At 38.4% G+C, this 15,201-nt stretch overlaps 1 protein-coding gene across 6 annotated transcripts in view; it reads left to right on the top strand.

The window, feature by feature from the left end:
• LOC138853634 (transmembrane protein 267) overlaps nucleotides 1–13,606 on the top strand; it is an 18,291-nt gene extending 4,685 nt beyond the window's left edge. For all 6 annotated transcript variants that reach the window (XM_070091591.1, XM_070091587.1, XM_070091589.1 and 3 more), the window contains exons 2-4: nucleotides 406–579; nucleotides 4,866–5,118; nucleotides 13,217–13,606. In XM_070091591.1, the coding sequence (XP_069947692.1) occupies nucleotides 464–579; nucleotides 4,866–5,118; nucleotides 13,217–13,555 (708 nt within the window). In that variant the 5' untranslated portion in view covers nucleotides 406–463 and the 3' untranslated portion in view covers nucleotides 13,556–13,606. The remainder of the gene's footprint in view (nucleotides 1–405; nucleotides 580–4,865; nucleotides 5,119–13,216) is intronic.
• Nucleotides 13,607–15,201: the final 1,595 nt, after the last annotated feature.

Here is a 15,201-nt window from a genome sequence, read left to right as displayed (position 1 = left end):
ATTAAAATAAATAAATGCATAATACACCTTGCAGGCTCATTGATGATAGTGAAATTTTCTTGATAGGAGGAACTGTTGCTACCCTTCCCATCCTCAGATTAAAATGCTTCCCATTTACAAGAGACTGTATGACCCTTATGGGTTTACAGCTTCTTCATGAATGTGATATTAATAATACAATGGAAATAAGTCATTTTGCCTGACATTTTTCTGGGGTAACCCTATGTAATTTACACATAGGTATGATAATTGTACTTTCGTGTACCTGTACCTAAATAAACATAGGGGTGATACATAGTATATAATACACAAGTATTGTAAACCTGACTCGAGCTATAGTATTTTGTTTGATTTTCTTGTTGTTATTCTTATTGTATAAAATTCTCTCTGCCTATGTTATTTCAGATTATATCAAGCAGGAATGTTGAGAGACAGTATGGCAGTGCATTGGTGACTGATTAACATGGCTTTTACAGGAGGGTTTATTATTAAAGTTACCATCATCTGGGGAGTACTTTTTATCACTGCATGGCTTGGAAACAGCGTTGTTGAGAAGTTTACTCAGAAACTACCACCTAAGTGAGTAAATATAATGTTCTTTTTTATTATTGATCTGTTAGTAGGTAAAGTTTTCTCATTTGATGCATAACAGTATAGTGTGCTACCATTTAAATATGTATATTGCTAGATCATAGTATGTAGAGAAAAGGTGCAGGAACAATGATTAAATAATATGACTTAATTAAGGAGCCATGTGTGATGGCTGTAAGTCTGAAAGATTTTGCAAAGATTAGAAATATAAAAGAACTGTGGTGTTTAGGTTCTTTTCTGGCATGTAAAGCACTGTACATAGATAAAAATGACATGCACGTATACAAATTTGCTTAGTGGCCTGTGGCCTGGTAGGCAACGCTCTTGTTTCACATGCTGTGTGTCCGTGGGTGGAAATATTGAGCGTGTTTCCCCAGTGTAAATAAGACAGTCCCTTGATGATGCACTGCCTTTCTTGGGCTATCCTCAGTGGCTAGCCTTCGGGGATTAAAAATCTGAACAAAATCCTGTCTTGTCTTACTATAGTTAATAATTGGCCCCAGAATTTCTCCTTCATGTTTATTATAATACTGTATTAACAAAAATGTGCTAAACTTTTTTCTTTGAAATTATAATGCCCATCATTGTTTTTTGAAAAGGTGTTATATGTATTTTCTCTGGCATTTTTTTTTATTGGGTTACAGTATGTCCTCTTATCTATTGTACTGCTGGTGCATTAATATATTTTTATTTTAAGCTTTTATACTTTTGAACTGTGTGATAGTATTTTTTTTTTTCAACAAGTCGGCCATCTCCCACCAAGGCAGGGTGACCCAAAAAGAAAGAAAATTCCCAAAAAGAAAATACTTTCATTATCATTCAACACTTTCACCTCACTCATACATAATCACTGCCTTTGCAGAGGCACCCAGATAAAACAGTTTAGAAGCCTATACAGTGGTACCCCGAGTTTCAGCCATAATTCGTTCCATGAGATTGTTTGAGTGCCATTACCGAACAAATTTGTTCCCATAAGGAATAATGTAAATTAGATTAGTCCATTTCAGACCCCCAAAAATACACTTACAAAAGCACTTACAATAATACTACATTTACATAATATAATTGTTCGAGTTGGGAGCTGTACGAAATTCGGGGTACCACTGTATAAAGATATACAGTATAACATATCCCTCCAAACTGCCAATATCCCAAACCCTTCCTTTAAAGTGCAGGCATTGTACTTCCCATTTCCAGTACTCAAGTCCGGCTATATAAAAATAACCTGTTTCCCTGAATCCCTTCACTAAATATTACCCTGCTCACATTCCAACAGCTCGTCATGTCCCAAAAACCCTTCGTGTCCATTCACTCCTATCTAACACGCTCACGCATGCTTGCTGGAAGTCCAAGCCCCTCGCCCACAAAACCTCCTTTACCCCCTTCCTCCAACCTTTTCGAGGACGACCCCTACCCTACAGATTTATACGCTCTCCATGTCATTCTTCTTTGATCCATTCTCTGTAAATGATCAAACCACCTCAACAACCCCTCTTCAGCCCTCTGACTAATACTTTTATTAACTCCACACTTTCTCCTAATTTCCACACTCCGAATTTTCTGCATAATATTTACACTACACATTGCCTCCAACTGCCTCCTTGCTGCAGCATTTACAACCCAAGCTTCACACCCATATAAAAGTGTTGGTACTACTATACTTTCATACATTCCCTTCTTTGCCTCCATAGATAATGTTTTTTGGCTCCACATATACCTCAATGCACCACTCGCCTTTTTTCCTTCATCAGTTCTATGATTAACCTCATCCTTCATAAATCCATCCACTGACACGTCAACTCCCAAATATCTGAAAACATTCACTTCTTCCATACTCCTCCTCCCCAATTTGATATCCAATTTTTCTTTATCTAAATCATTTGATACCCTCATCATCTTACTCTTTTCTATGTTTGCTTTCAGCTTTCTACCTTTACACACATTCCCAAACTCGTCCACTAATCTTTGCAATTTTACTTTAGAATCTCCCATAAGCACAGTATCATCAGCAAAATGTAACTGTATCAATTACCATTTTGTATTTGATTCCCCATAGCTTAATCCTACCCCTCTCCCAAACACCCTAGCATTTACTTCTTTTACAACCCCATCTATAAATATATTAAACAACCATGGTAACATTACACATCCCTGTTTAAGACCTACTTTTACCGGGAAGTAGTCTCCCTCTCTTCTACACACCCTAACCTGAGCCTCACTATCCTCTATAATTTTTACAGTCTCTTTTGTCCCCCTTCCCTTTATACAAAGGGACTATGCATGCTCTCTGCCAATCCCTAGGTACCTTCCCCTCTTTTATACATTTGTTAAACAAAAATACTACCAACCACTCCAACACTATATCCCCCTCCTGCTTTTAACATTTATGTCATGATCCCGTCAGTTCCAGCTGCTTTACCCCCTTTCATTCTACGTAATGCCTCACGCACCTCCCCCACATTCACATCCTGCTCTTCTCCACTCCTAAAAGATGGAAAACTTCCATGGCCAGTGCATGAAATTAATGCCTTCCTTTCTTCGTTGACATTTAAAAGTTCCTCAAAATATTCTCGCCATCTACCCAATACCTACATCTCCCCATCTACTAACTCCCCTACTCTGCTTTTAACTGACAAATCCATTTGTTCCCTAGGCTTTCTTAACTTGTTTAACTCACTCCAAAATTTTTTCTTATTTTCATTAAAATTTCTTGACAGTGCCTCTCCCACTCTATCTGCTCTCCTTTTGCACTCTCTCACCACTCTCTTCACCTTTCTTTTACTCTCCATATACTCTACTCTTCTTATAATACTTCTGCTTTGTAAAAACCTCTCATAAGCTACCTTTTTCTCTTTTATCACACCTTTTACTTCATCATTGCATTAATCATTCTTCTTTCCTCCTGCACCCACCCTCCTATAACCACAAACTTCTGCCCCACATTCTAATACTGCATTTTTAAAACTTTTCCAGCCCTCTTCAACCCCCCCACTACTCATACTTGCACCAGCCCACCTTTCTGCCAATAGTTGCTTATATCTCACCCGAACTTCCTCCTCCCTTAGTTTACACACTTTCACCTCCCTCTTACTTGTTTTTCCTATCTATCTCTTATTCTAACTGTAGCTACAACTGTCCCATCTACCTCTTACTCTAACTGTAGCTACAACTAAATAATGATCCGATATATCAGTTGCCCCTCTATAAACATGTACATCCTGGAGCCTACTCATCAACCTTTTATCCACCAATACATAATCTAACAAACTACTTTCATTACTTGCTATATCATACCTTGTATATTTATCCTCATTTTCATAAAATATGTATTACTTATTACCAAACCTCTTTCTACACATAGCTCAATTAAAGGCTCCCATTTTCATTTACCCCTTTCACCCCAAATTTACCTACTACTCCCTCCACAACATTTTTATCCACTTTAGCACTGAAATCCCCAACCACAAGTACTCTCACACTTGGTTCAAAACTCCCCACGCATTCACACAACATTTCCCAATATCTCTCTCTCTCCTCTACACTTCTCTCTTCTCCAGGTGCATATACGCTTACTATAACCCACTTTTCACATCCAACCTTTATTTTACTCCACATAATCCTTGAATTAATACATTTATAGTCCCTCTTTTCCTGCTATAGCTTATCCTTCAACATTATTGCTACTCCTTTAGCTCTAACTCTGTTTGAAACCCCTGACCTAATCCCATTTATTCCTCTTCACTGAAACTCTCCCACCCCCTTCAGCTTTGTTTCACTTAAAGCCAGGACATCCAGCTTCTCATTCATAACATCCACAATCATCTCTTTCTTGTCATTCGCACAACATCCACGCACATTCAGACATCCCACTTTGACAGTTTTCTTCTTCTTATTCTTTTTAGTAATTATTACAGGAAAAGGGGTTACTAGCCCATTGTTCTGGCATTTTAGTTGACTTTTACAACACGCATGGCTTACGGAGGAAAGATTCTTATTCCACTTCCCCATGGATAAGAATGAAATATGAGTGGGTTCGATCTAGTGCCTATGACGACCCTGGAGGTTGACTTCACAATCCGTCCAGTTTTTTATAATGGAAAGTGTGTGAGAAGTCAAAGATTTAGCCTTGTCCTAACATAAAGCATTAAATGGAGTTTCTCACAATACAGTACAGCATTTGAAAACAAAATATTGTACATAAAAAGTGTGTTGAGATATGTATAATGTATTTTATATTTCAGATTTACTGTGATATTTTTTTTTTTTTTTTTTAGGTCTCTTCTCAGAGCTACAGATACAGCAGTACATGGTTTGATTGGTCTTTTTTCCTTTTGGTTGGTTTACTTACTTTGCCCTGACCTGATTCTGGATATGTCCTATTTGCTCTCTTGCCTTGGATTTGAGCACAGCTGGAGCCAGCAAAGGATTGCACAAATAAACAGTATATTCAGCCTTGGTGTGGCCTTCATGGTTTCCTGCATCGTGGACTTGGACCATGTTTTTAAAGACATTTTTCACATGATAATTGTAAGTTGTGTTTAATTTAATATTAGCCTAATTTTATAAGTAATACTGTTTGTGAATATTGATATTCTGACATTTAAAAATTTGCTGTATATTAAAGGCAAAAAACATTTAGTTGTGAAAGGCTTTTGATCAAATGAATTGGAGCTATCCTTCCTTTCCTCTGTAATTTATAAACTTTATAATTATTATTATTATTATTATTATTATTATTATTGTGGGAAGCTTTAAATGTGTAGGGATCATGCAGCACCTGGATGACAGGGAGGCAGTCAGGTTCGATCCAAGGAAGGGAAAGTTAGACTCAATTCCTTGGAACTTTCCTTGAGTGGTGAAAAGATTTTTTAACTTTGCTGCTTAGTGCTCTTATGCAGTCTTGTTTCTATTTTTTAGCCATGATTATATTTTGTCTTTTGTTTATCTTATGTTGTTTACCATAGATTCCAGATATTCCTGGAACAGTTTTTAAGAAATATTTATGAAATCATCTTAGAAGTGTGAGTGTAGACTGTAATATTGTATTGACAGTGAATAAAGAAAGGGAAACACAGGTAATTTACAAGCAACCAGAGAAATTTTGAAGTTCATAATGTGGTTTCAATAGATACTGTGTATGTGGGGACTAGAACATTGACTCACAAGGGTCATACAGAGCCAGGGGGTAATGGGGAAACAATCGGGTTCATTCCAAGGAAGGGAAGAACATATTCCTTTTCTTTCACCAAGAGCCCCTCACCAGCATCTAGGAACCTCTCTTGAGGGACGCTGTAGAATAGACCTCCATATTATGCATAATAAAATTAAACTAGTGTTTTGTAAAGTTCTTGCAAACTTCATAATCTGGCACATCTGTTGAATGTTGTGATGGATGAAATGTGTATTTCTCAGTAGGTTGGGTTAGTTGCTCTCGAAATTATCCAGGAACTGAACGAGTAACTACACAGACTGCCTCATCCTTAGCCATGGAATTCTCACAACCAACAGGATTTACCATAATACATAAATGGTTTGTGAGGCTATGATATGTTTGAAAAATGCATGAAAAAATTTGGTATAAGCTCTTAACCCTTTGAGGGTTTCAGCCGTACTAGTACGGCTTACGACCCAGGGTTTTTGACGTACTAGTACGCCTAAATTCTAGCGCCCTCAAATCTAGTGGGAGAAAGCTGGTAGGTATACATATCAAAGAATGGGTCTATGTGGTCAGTGTGCGCAGTATAAAAAAAATCCTGCAGCACACAGTGCATAATGAGAAAAAAAAACTTTGACCGTGTTTTTGGAATAAAACAGCGACTTTGCACTGTATTTTCGTATGGTATTTATTGTTGTATTCTAGTTTTCTTGGTCTCATTCTATGGAATGGAAGACATATTACAGAAATTGAGATGATTTTGACTGGTTTTACAATGAAAAGTACCTTGAAATTGAGCTCAAAGTAGCAGAAATGTTCGATTTTTACCAAAGTTCAAAAGTAAACAAATCATGCTAAGTGTCCAATACACGTCAACTGGTGAGTCTAATATTCTTTCACAAGTGCGCCAATATTATTTATACCATTTCTACACTAATGCAGCAGTCTGCATAACAGTAAATCTTCTATTTTTTGTAAGAATAAAAATTCAAAGTGGAAAACCAAAGAAATATAAGAGGGACCTGGGAATGTGACTAACGAACAGAGGAAATGTTATTTTAGTACCAGGAATGTCTTTCTTGTTTATTCTGGACCCTATTTGGAAATTGGCATCTTTTGAAATTTGTGTGAAATTGGCAAAATTGCTAAATTCTGACCACTGTATTGGATAGTTGAAATCAGTAAATGGGTAGTTTCTTGTACTCATTCAATAGAAAAAATAGAGTTCTAGAGAAATAGTTATGGTTTCTGTCGACTAGTACACTGGAATTGGCTGAAAATAGGGCTCAAAGTGGGCAAAATCGCCGATGCGTAAACATCGTCGAGACCGCTAACTTCGCCAGAGCATAATTCCGTAAGTTTTCCATCAAATTTCATACTTTTGGTGTCAATATGATCGGGAAAAGATTATCTTTTCATAAGAAAAATAATTTTTTTTTTTTTAAATTTGGCCGACCCTGAGAATGAGTCTTAGAGAGGGCCTGTTGACCCTCAAAGCGTTAAAAAGATTGAAATATAAAAAATAAGAAATTTAATGTTCAGTATGTACAGTGGACCCCCGGTTCCCGATGTTACCGGTATCCGATAAATTCGGTTGCCGATGCATTTGATAGAAAAAAATTTGCCTCGCTTCCCGATACAAAACCCGGTATGCAATACAATTCGTATGAGACGTGTCCAATTGTGACCTGAACTCCCCCATGTGTACCAGTGTTTACAAGCCAGCCAGTGTGCGCGCATCAAAGGATACATTCGGTACATTCCATATTATCACTGTTTTTGGTGCTTGTTTCTGCAAAGTAAGTCACCATGGGCCCCAAGAAAGCTTCTAGTGCCAACCCTTCCAGACCAAGGGTGCTACTGACTATTGAAATGAAGAAAGAGGTAATTGCAAAGTACGAAAGTGGCATTGGGGAAGTCCTTGGGGTTGGAGGCTAGTGGGGAGGATGTGGAAGAGTTGGTGGAGGAGGTCAGTGACGAACTAACTACTGATGAACTGCTAGATCATCTTCAACAGCAAGAGGCCAGACCTGAGGAAACTGCTTCGGAGGAGGGGATAGAGAAAGTGAAGCAGTTGCCTACTTCAAAGATTAGGGAAATGTGTGCAAAGTGGCTTGAAGTGAAAAGCTTTTTTGATGAAAATCACCCTCAGACAGCTACTGCAAGCCGTGTTGGCAACCTGTACATTGACACTGTTGTGAACCGCTTTAGGAAAGTCATAAAGGAACGGGAGGTACAGGTCTCTATGGACAGATATGTTGTGCCACAGAAGTCCAGTGACTCTCAAGCTGGTCCTAGTGGCATTAAAAGAAGAAGGGAAGTAACCCCGGAAAAAGACTTGATACCTCCAGTGCTACTGGAGGGGGATTCCCCTTCTATGCAATAGGTTCAACATACACTCCTCCTCCCATCCCATCAATCATCACCAGATCTTCATTAAAGGTAAGTGTCAATTATATTCTATTGTTATTAATCCATTGTTATTGTAATTATTCTATTGCATTAAACTTAATATTTCATGTGGTAAAAGTTTTTTTTTTCATACTTTTGGGTGTCTTGCACGGATTAATTTGATTTCCATTATTTCTTATGGGGAAAATTGATTCGCTTTCCGATATTTTTGGTTTACGATGAGCTCTCAGGAACGGATTAATATCGGGAACTGGGGGTCCACTGTATTCCAAAATGAGCACATTACTGTAGCCAGAATCCATGTACTGTGTGGTACCTATTAATAGTTCTAAGGATGGTAGAACACAGGCACTTGCAGCAAAACAAACCATTATTTATACACTGTTTTGATCATGACTTGAAATAGCTCTGTATGACCTATATGGTCTTAATGCATTTATGAATATAATAATACAGTAAAAGTCTAATAAAATGGACACCCTTACAGCGGATGTCAGATAAAATGGACCAAAAAATGTAGCTGGACAAAGGTTCGGCATGTTTGTTTAATGAGATCTCTTAGTAAAACAGCCATGAAGTGGACCAAATCTGCAATATCAATAACAGCTGTGCAGTCAGGTTATACTCTCAATAAAATGGAACAACTCTGCTTAATTGCAAATTTGCATGGTCCAGACTTCATCCAGGACCTGTCCATTTTTGTTGTGCTGGTAGAGATAAGCCTCTTATATCCAAATGGAAATTATGTTGCCAGCAACAGAAGTTATTTACAAGAAACACAGGTAGGGCAAAGAGGAACAAGTAGGTTGTCCCAGGAACGGTTGGGGAGAGGTGAAAGCAGGCTTGTGTGAGACAAATAAGTTTTTTAATAGGATGTCATATTGGAGTCATGAAGGGAGTAAGGCAAACTGGCTAGCTAGACTTCAGTCCTGGAAGTGGAAATGGCAATGCCTGCACTCTGAAGGAGATATAGGAATACTTCATTTGGAGGGTAATCTTTATTGTGATGTCACCTCACTTTTGGGAAGAGTGATTACTTGAATGATAGTATGTTGTCTTTTGGCAATCTTGTCTTGGCAGGAGACTGCCATTGAAGTAAAAAAAAATTATTTCACTTTATTTTAATCAGGTGTCATATAACACCTGAGGAATTGGAAATACAGTGGAACCTCTACTTACGAGTGCATCCACATGCGAGTCTTTCCAGATATGAGCAGTTGCTCGGTCGATTTTTTGCTTCCAGACGCAAGCGAAATTTCCAGATGCGAGCGGGCCTCAAGGGAGGTTCCTTGATGCTGGTGAGGGGCTCTTGCTCTTGATCTAGGGAATTGGATCTCAGTTGTTTGTTGGACTATCTTATTGAAACTTGGGCAATGTATGATGGAAAGATGCTTCTTAATGTACACCAAAAATGAAAGAAATTGAACCATAAATAACAGAGTTCACTTCTCAGCCATTAGCTTCCCTTTAGCGGTATATTTTCGTAGGGTTTTTATTGTTGTACATATTCTCGTTTTTTTGGTCTCATTTGATAGAATGGAAGATATACTACAGAAATAGATATGATTTTGATTGGTTTCATGACAAAAAGTACCTTGAAATTGAGCTCAAAGTAGCAGAAATGTTCAATTCTTTGGCAATGTTCCAGAGTAAACAAATGACATCACTGTCCAATACCTGTCTGATTTGTACTGCCCCTCAACCTTCACATATTGGAAAGCTCTTCAACATGCTAGCAAAAGTGGGAGCAGACATCACAAGGTAGCAGTGGCAGACAACATGAGGTAGCAGTGGCAGACAGCATGAAGCAACAGTGGCAGACAGCATGAAGCAGCAGTGACAGACAACATGAAGCAACAGTGGCAGACATCATGAAGCAGCAGTGGCACAGACAATATGAAGCAGCAGTGGCAGACAACATGAAGCAGCAGCGACAGACAACATGAAGCAACAGTGGCAGACATCATGAAGCAGCAGTGGCAGACATCATGAAGCAGCAGTGGCAGACATCATGAAGCAGCAGTGGCAGACATCATGAAGCAGCAGTGGCAGACATCATGAAGCAGCGTACCACTTTACAATATGTACAGTACTAGAGCAGAAGGAGTCAGTGACAAAGTGTAGCAATAAAGTGTAGCATTAACAGTGTAGTAATTATAAGTCACACTGTCTGACTTTTTTGGGTTATCCTAGGTTCTCTACACATGTAGTCAGGAGCAGGAATGGCCGCTGTGGTGGCCCTGTAAACCCCAACAACAATGGCCGCTGTCACCACCACCACTAGCCACATACGTAATGACATGTATTTTATTCATTCTAGTGTATATATCATGTTTCTATGTTATTAATATTGTTTATTATGTCATATTAGATGAATTGTGATAGATAAATAAGCCGTAGAGTTGATATTAGGGAAATTATTGAAGTACATAATTTGTCATGCCTGGAATTCCACTGGAACAAATTAATTCCATTTCAATTAATTTAACACTTTCAGGGTCCAGAGGCCAAATTTCAAAGTGTGCACCAGGGTCCAAGAATTTTCAATATATAATTTTGTTATTTTTTCTTATGAAATGGTAGAAAATCTTTTTCTGAAGGTAATAAAACAAAAAGTATGAAATTTGATGGAAAATTGATGAAATTATGCTCTTGCGAATTTTGATGTGTCAGCGACATTTATGCATTGGTGATTTTGCCGAATTTGACTCCCATTTCAGGCCAATTACATTATTCCAGTCTACCAAATTATTAGCTATTTCACTAGTATTACTTCTATTCTATCGATTGAGCACAAGAAATCGCCAAGTCAACTGTTTCAATTACAAAATAAAGTGATCGGAAATTGGTAATTTGGCCAATTTAACACAAAGTTCAAGATATTCCAGTTTCAAAATAGGGTCCAGAATAAATAATGCAGGCATTCCTGGCACTAAGCTAACATTTCCTCTGTTCATTAGTTACGTTTTCAGGCTTTACAAATGAATTCCATTTTGATTTTTTATTCACATAATGAATTTTTATTCAAACCAAAAAAATAGAAGATTTACTGCTATGCAATACTGTAATAATTGTATAAATAATACCACCACATTTGTGAACATATATTAGACCCACCAGCTGGTGTGTATTAGACGTGTGAGGTAATTTGTTTACTCTTGAACATCGGCAAAAATTTAACATTTCTGCTACTTTGAGCTGTTTCAAGCCATTTCCAGTAGTAAAACCAATCAAAATCATCTCTATTTCTGTAATATATCTTCCATTCTATTAAATGAGACCAAGAAATCGCAAATACAACTAGAAAAAACATACGAAAAAACACTGCAAAGTCAGTTTTAATCGAAAATTATGGTCTTAGTTTTTTTTCTCTCATTATGCGCTGTGTGCTGCAGGATTTGTTTTATGTGGTGCACACATACCACATAGATGTATTCTCTCATATCTAGGCCCAAATTTACTGCTCACAGCTTATCAGAGTGAGCTGAGCTCATGGCGTAGATCTATGGTTTGAACCCTCAACTCAAAGCCGTAGAACTACAGCACGGACCCTGAAGGGGTTAAATGAGGAAAATTGGCTGCAAACGAGCAAATACAGTGGACCCCCGCCTTACGATGGCATCGTGTTACGTTAAATCCACCATATGATACATTTTAACGCAAAAATTTTGCCTCGCCCCACGCTAAAAAACTCGCCTTACGTGATACATCCAGGACGCGTCCCACGTGTGGCCTCAGCGCCAGTGTTTACAAGCCAGCCAGTGCAGTCTCATCTACGCATACATTCAGTACATTTCACACTATCCCAGTGTTTTTAGTGCTTGTAAATGCAAAATGAGTAACCATGGACCCCAAGAAAGCTTCTAGTGCCATCCCTGTGGTAAAAAGGGTGAGAATTAGTATGGAATTGAAAAAAGAGATTAAAGAAATATGTGCAAAGTGGGTTAAACTGCAAACCTTTATGGATGAAAATCACCCTCACACAGCTATTGCAAGCCATGCTGGTGACTATTACAATGACAATGTTGTGAACCGCTTTAGACAAATCATAAAGGAAAAAGAGGTACAGAGCTCTATGGACAGATACGTTGTGCGACAGAGGTCCAGTGACTCTCAAGCTGGTCCTAGTGGCATTAAAAGAAGAAGGGAAGTAACCCCAGAAAAGGACTTGATACCTCAAGTCCTAATGGAAGAGGATTCCCTTTCTAAACAATAACAACTTCCACACTCTCCCCTCCTCCCAGCCTATCAATCATCACCAGATCTTCAATAAAGGTAAGTGTCATGTATTCTATTCTTAGTAGAGTATTAACTGTGCATGTCTTCTTCAATTTGTGTGTATTAAAATTAATACACCTACCATCTGACTTACGACCGAGTTCGGTTCTGAGAAACTGGTCGTAAGTGGAAATGGTCGTAAGTCGAACTTTACTACTGAATATCAACAAAACATTTTTGTAATGACTTTATTTTATTGTTTTATTTTGGTATTTCATGTTTTACTTTACTTTTTATGCTGTTAGTACTGTATTTTATACTGTAAGGTTTAGGATAAACACTGTGTACAACACAAATAGTTGTTTATTTCTCAGAAATTTGGCATAAAAAACACGGTCGTAAGTTGAGTGATCGTAAGTCGAGCAGGTCGTAAGTCGGATGGTAGGTGTATTTCATGTGGTAAAATTTTTTTTTTTTCATACTTTGGGGTGTCTTGCACGGATTAATTTGATTTCCATTATTTCTTATGGGGAAAATTAATTCACCTTACAAGAATTTCGGCATACGATGAGCTCTCAGGAACGGATTAATATCGTAAGGCGGGGGTCCACTGTACAGATGCGAGCAAGATCACGGAGTGGATTAAACTCTTAAGTGGAGGTTTCATTGTATCAGGTTCAATCCAAGTTAGAGGAGGACAAATCTAGTTTCTTCATTCAAGAGCTCTTCCCAGGCATCAAGAGGTAATATAATAATACTGTACAGTAATCAAAAATTTTCAGATAGCATTATAATTACAGAATAAGAGTTATCATTAATTCTATCTTTGCTCCCTGGCAGGGTGGACAACGTGTGCCATGGAAGAGGGGTTTTCTTCACTTCTCGCTGCCACCACTTATTTTCACTCTTGTAATGTACATCTCGGCTGTTGTCAGTCATTCCATGTGGTGTCTGAAATTAGGCACGCTTTCAGTGGTTTGCATCATTAGTCATCATATACGTGATGGGATGAACCATGGTTTGTGGTTGCAGCCTCTGGGCATGTCCCCCCAGCTGCCCTGGTGGGTCTATATCTGCATAACACAATTTTTGCCACTAGGGATAAGTGCAATAGTCTCTGTTCTCCTGTTGAAAATGAAACCTAGTGTATCTTTATCCAGTGAAAGGTATATTGTATAGAAGTACATTCATAAGTAATAATAAATATTAAATATAAATTTTAATACACAATTGTTTTATTTATCATAAATTTTATACCAGAAAGAATTAGAGGTAAGACAGAGAGCAGGATCGCAGATGGACAAGGAGGCTTGAGAATGGGTAGGGCATGTGTACACCAAGTGTTGACATTGAAGCATATAGGTGAACAATATTTAGATAAAGGTGGGGAAGTTTTTGTTGCAGTTATGGATTTAGAAAAGGCATGTGATAGGGTGGATAGAGCAGTGTGGCAGATGTTGCAATTGTATGGAATAGGTAGTAAGTTACTAAATGCTGTAAGGAGTTTTTATGAGAATAGTGAGGCTCAGGTTAGAGGGTGTAGGAGAGAGGGAGATTACTTTCCAGTAAAACTAGGCCTTAGACAGTGATGTGTAATGTCACTATGGTTGTTTAACATATTTATAGATGGGTTTGTAAAAGAAATAAATGCTAGGGTGTTGGGGAGAAGGGTAGGGTTAAATTATGAGGAATCAAATACAAAATGGGAGTTGACATAGTTACATTTTTGCTGATGATACTGTGCTTTTGGGAGATTCTACAAATACATATACAAGGTATACAGGCCTAGCTGACATCAGTGACATACTACTATATAGAAAGCCTCTTGTTATGCAGAGCATTTCAGACAAATTAGGTCAATTTTGTCCTAGGATGCGACCCACACCGGTTGACTAACATCCAGGTATCCATTTTTACTGGTGGGTGAACATGGACAACTGGTGTAAGGAAACACGCCCAATGTTTCCACTCTTGCCAGGAACTGAACATGGACCCTCAGTGTGAGAAGCGAGAGCTTTGCCACCAGGTCACAGGCCACTGTGGTTAGTGGAAGAGTTTGGGAGGGTGTATAAAGGAAGAAAGTTGAAAGTGAACATAGATAAGAGTAAGGTGGTGAAGGTATCAAATGATTTAGATAAGGAAAAATTGGATATCAGAGTGTAGGGAGGGAATATAGAAGAAGTGAATGTGTTCAGATATCTGGGAGTAGACTTGTCAGCAGATGGGTTTATGAAGGTCAAGGCAAATCATAGAATTGATGAAGGAAACAAGGTGGGTGGTGAATTTAGGTATCTGTGGGTATCTTGTGCGGGTGTGAAGCACGAGATGTAAATGCTGTAGCGAGAGGAAGGCTGGACGCAGTGACGATATTGTGTCTAAGGGCAATACGTGTTGTAAATATTGTGCAGAGAATTTGTAGTGTGGAAATTAGGAGATGTGGAGTTACTAAAAGTATTATTCAGAGGGCCAAGGAGGGGTTGTTGAGGTGGTTTGGTCATTTAGAGAGGATGGAGCAAAATAGGATGACTTGGAGGGTGTATAAATCTGTAGCAGAGAGAAGGAGTAGGGGTCCTCCTAGGAAAGGATGGAGGGAGGGGGTAAAAGAGGTTTTGTGAGCAAGGGACTTGGACATATAGCAGACATATGTGAGCATGTTAGATATGAGTGAATGGAGACGTATGGTTTTGGGGACAATGAGCTGTTGGAGTGTGAGCAGAATAATATTTTGTGAAGGGATTCAGGGAACTGGTTAGCCAGACTTGAGTCCTGGAGGTGGAAAGTACAATGCCTGCACTTTAAAGGAGGGGTTTGGGATATTTGCTATT

The sequence above is a fragment of the Cherax quadricarinatus genome, chromosome 36 (genome assembly GCF_038502225.1).
Source record: "Cherax quadricarinatus isolate ZL_2023a chromosome 36, ASM3850222v1, whole genome shotgun sequence".
Taxonomy (NCBI): domain Eukaryota; kingdom Metazoa; phylum Arthropoda; class Malacostraca; order Decapoda; family Parastacidae; genus Cherax; species Cherax quadricarinatus.
Note: the sequence above shows the minus strand (reverse complement) of the source record. Positions and strands in the feature narration are given on the sequence as shown.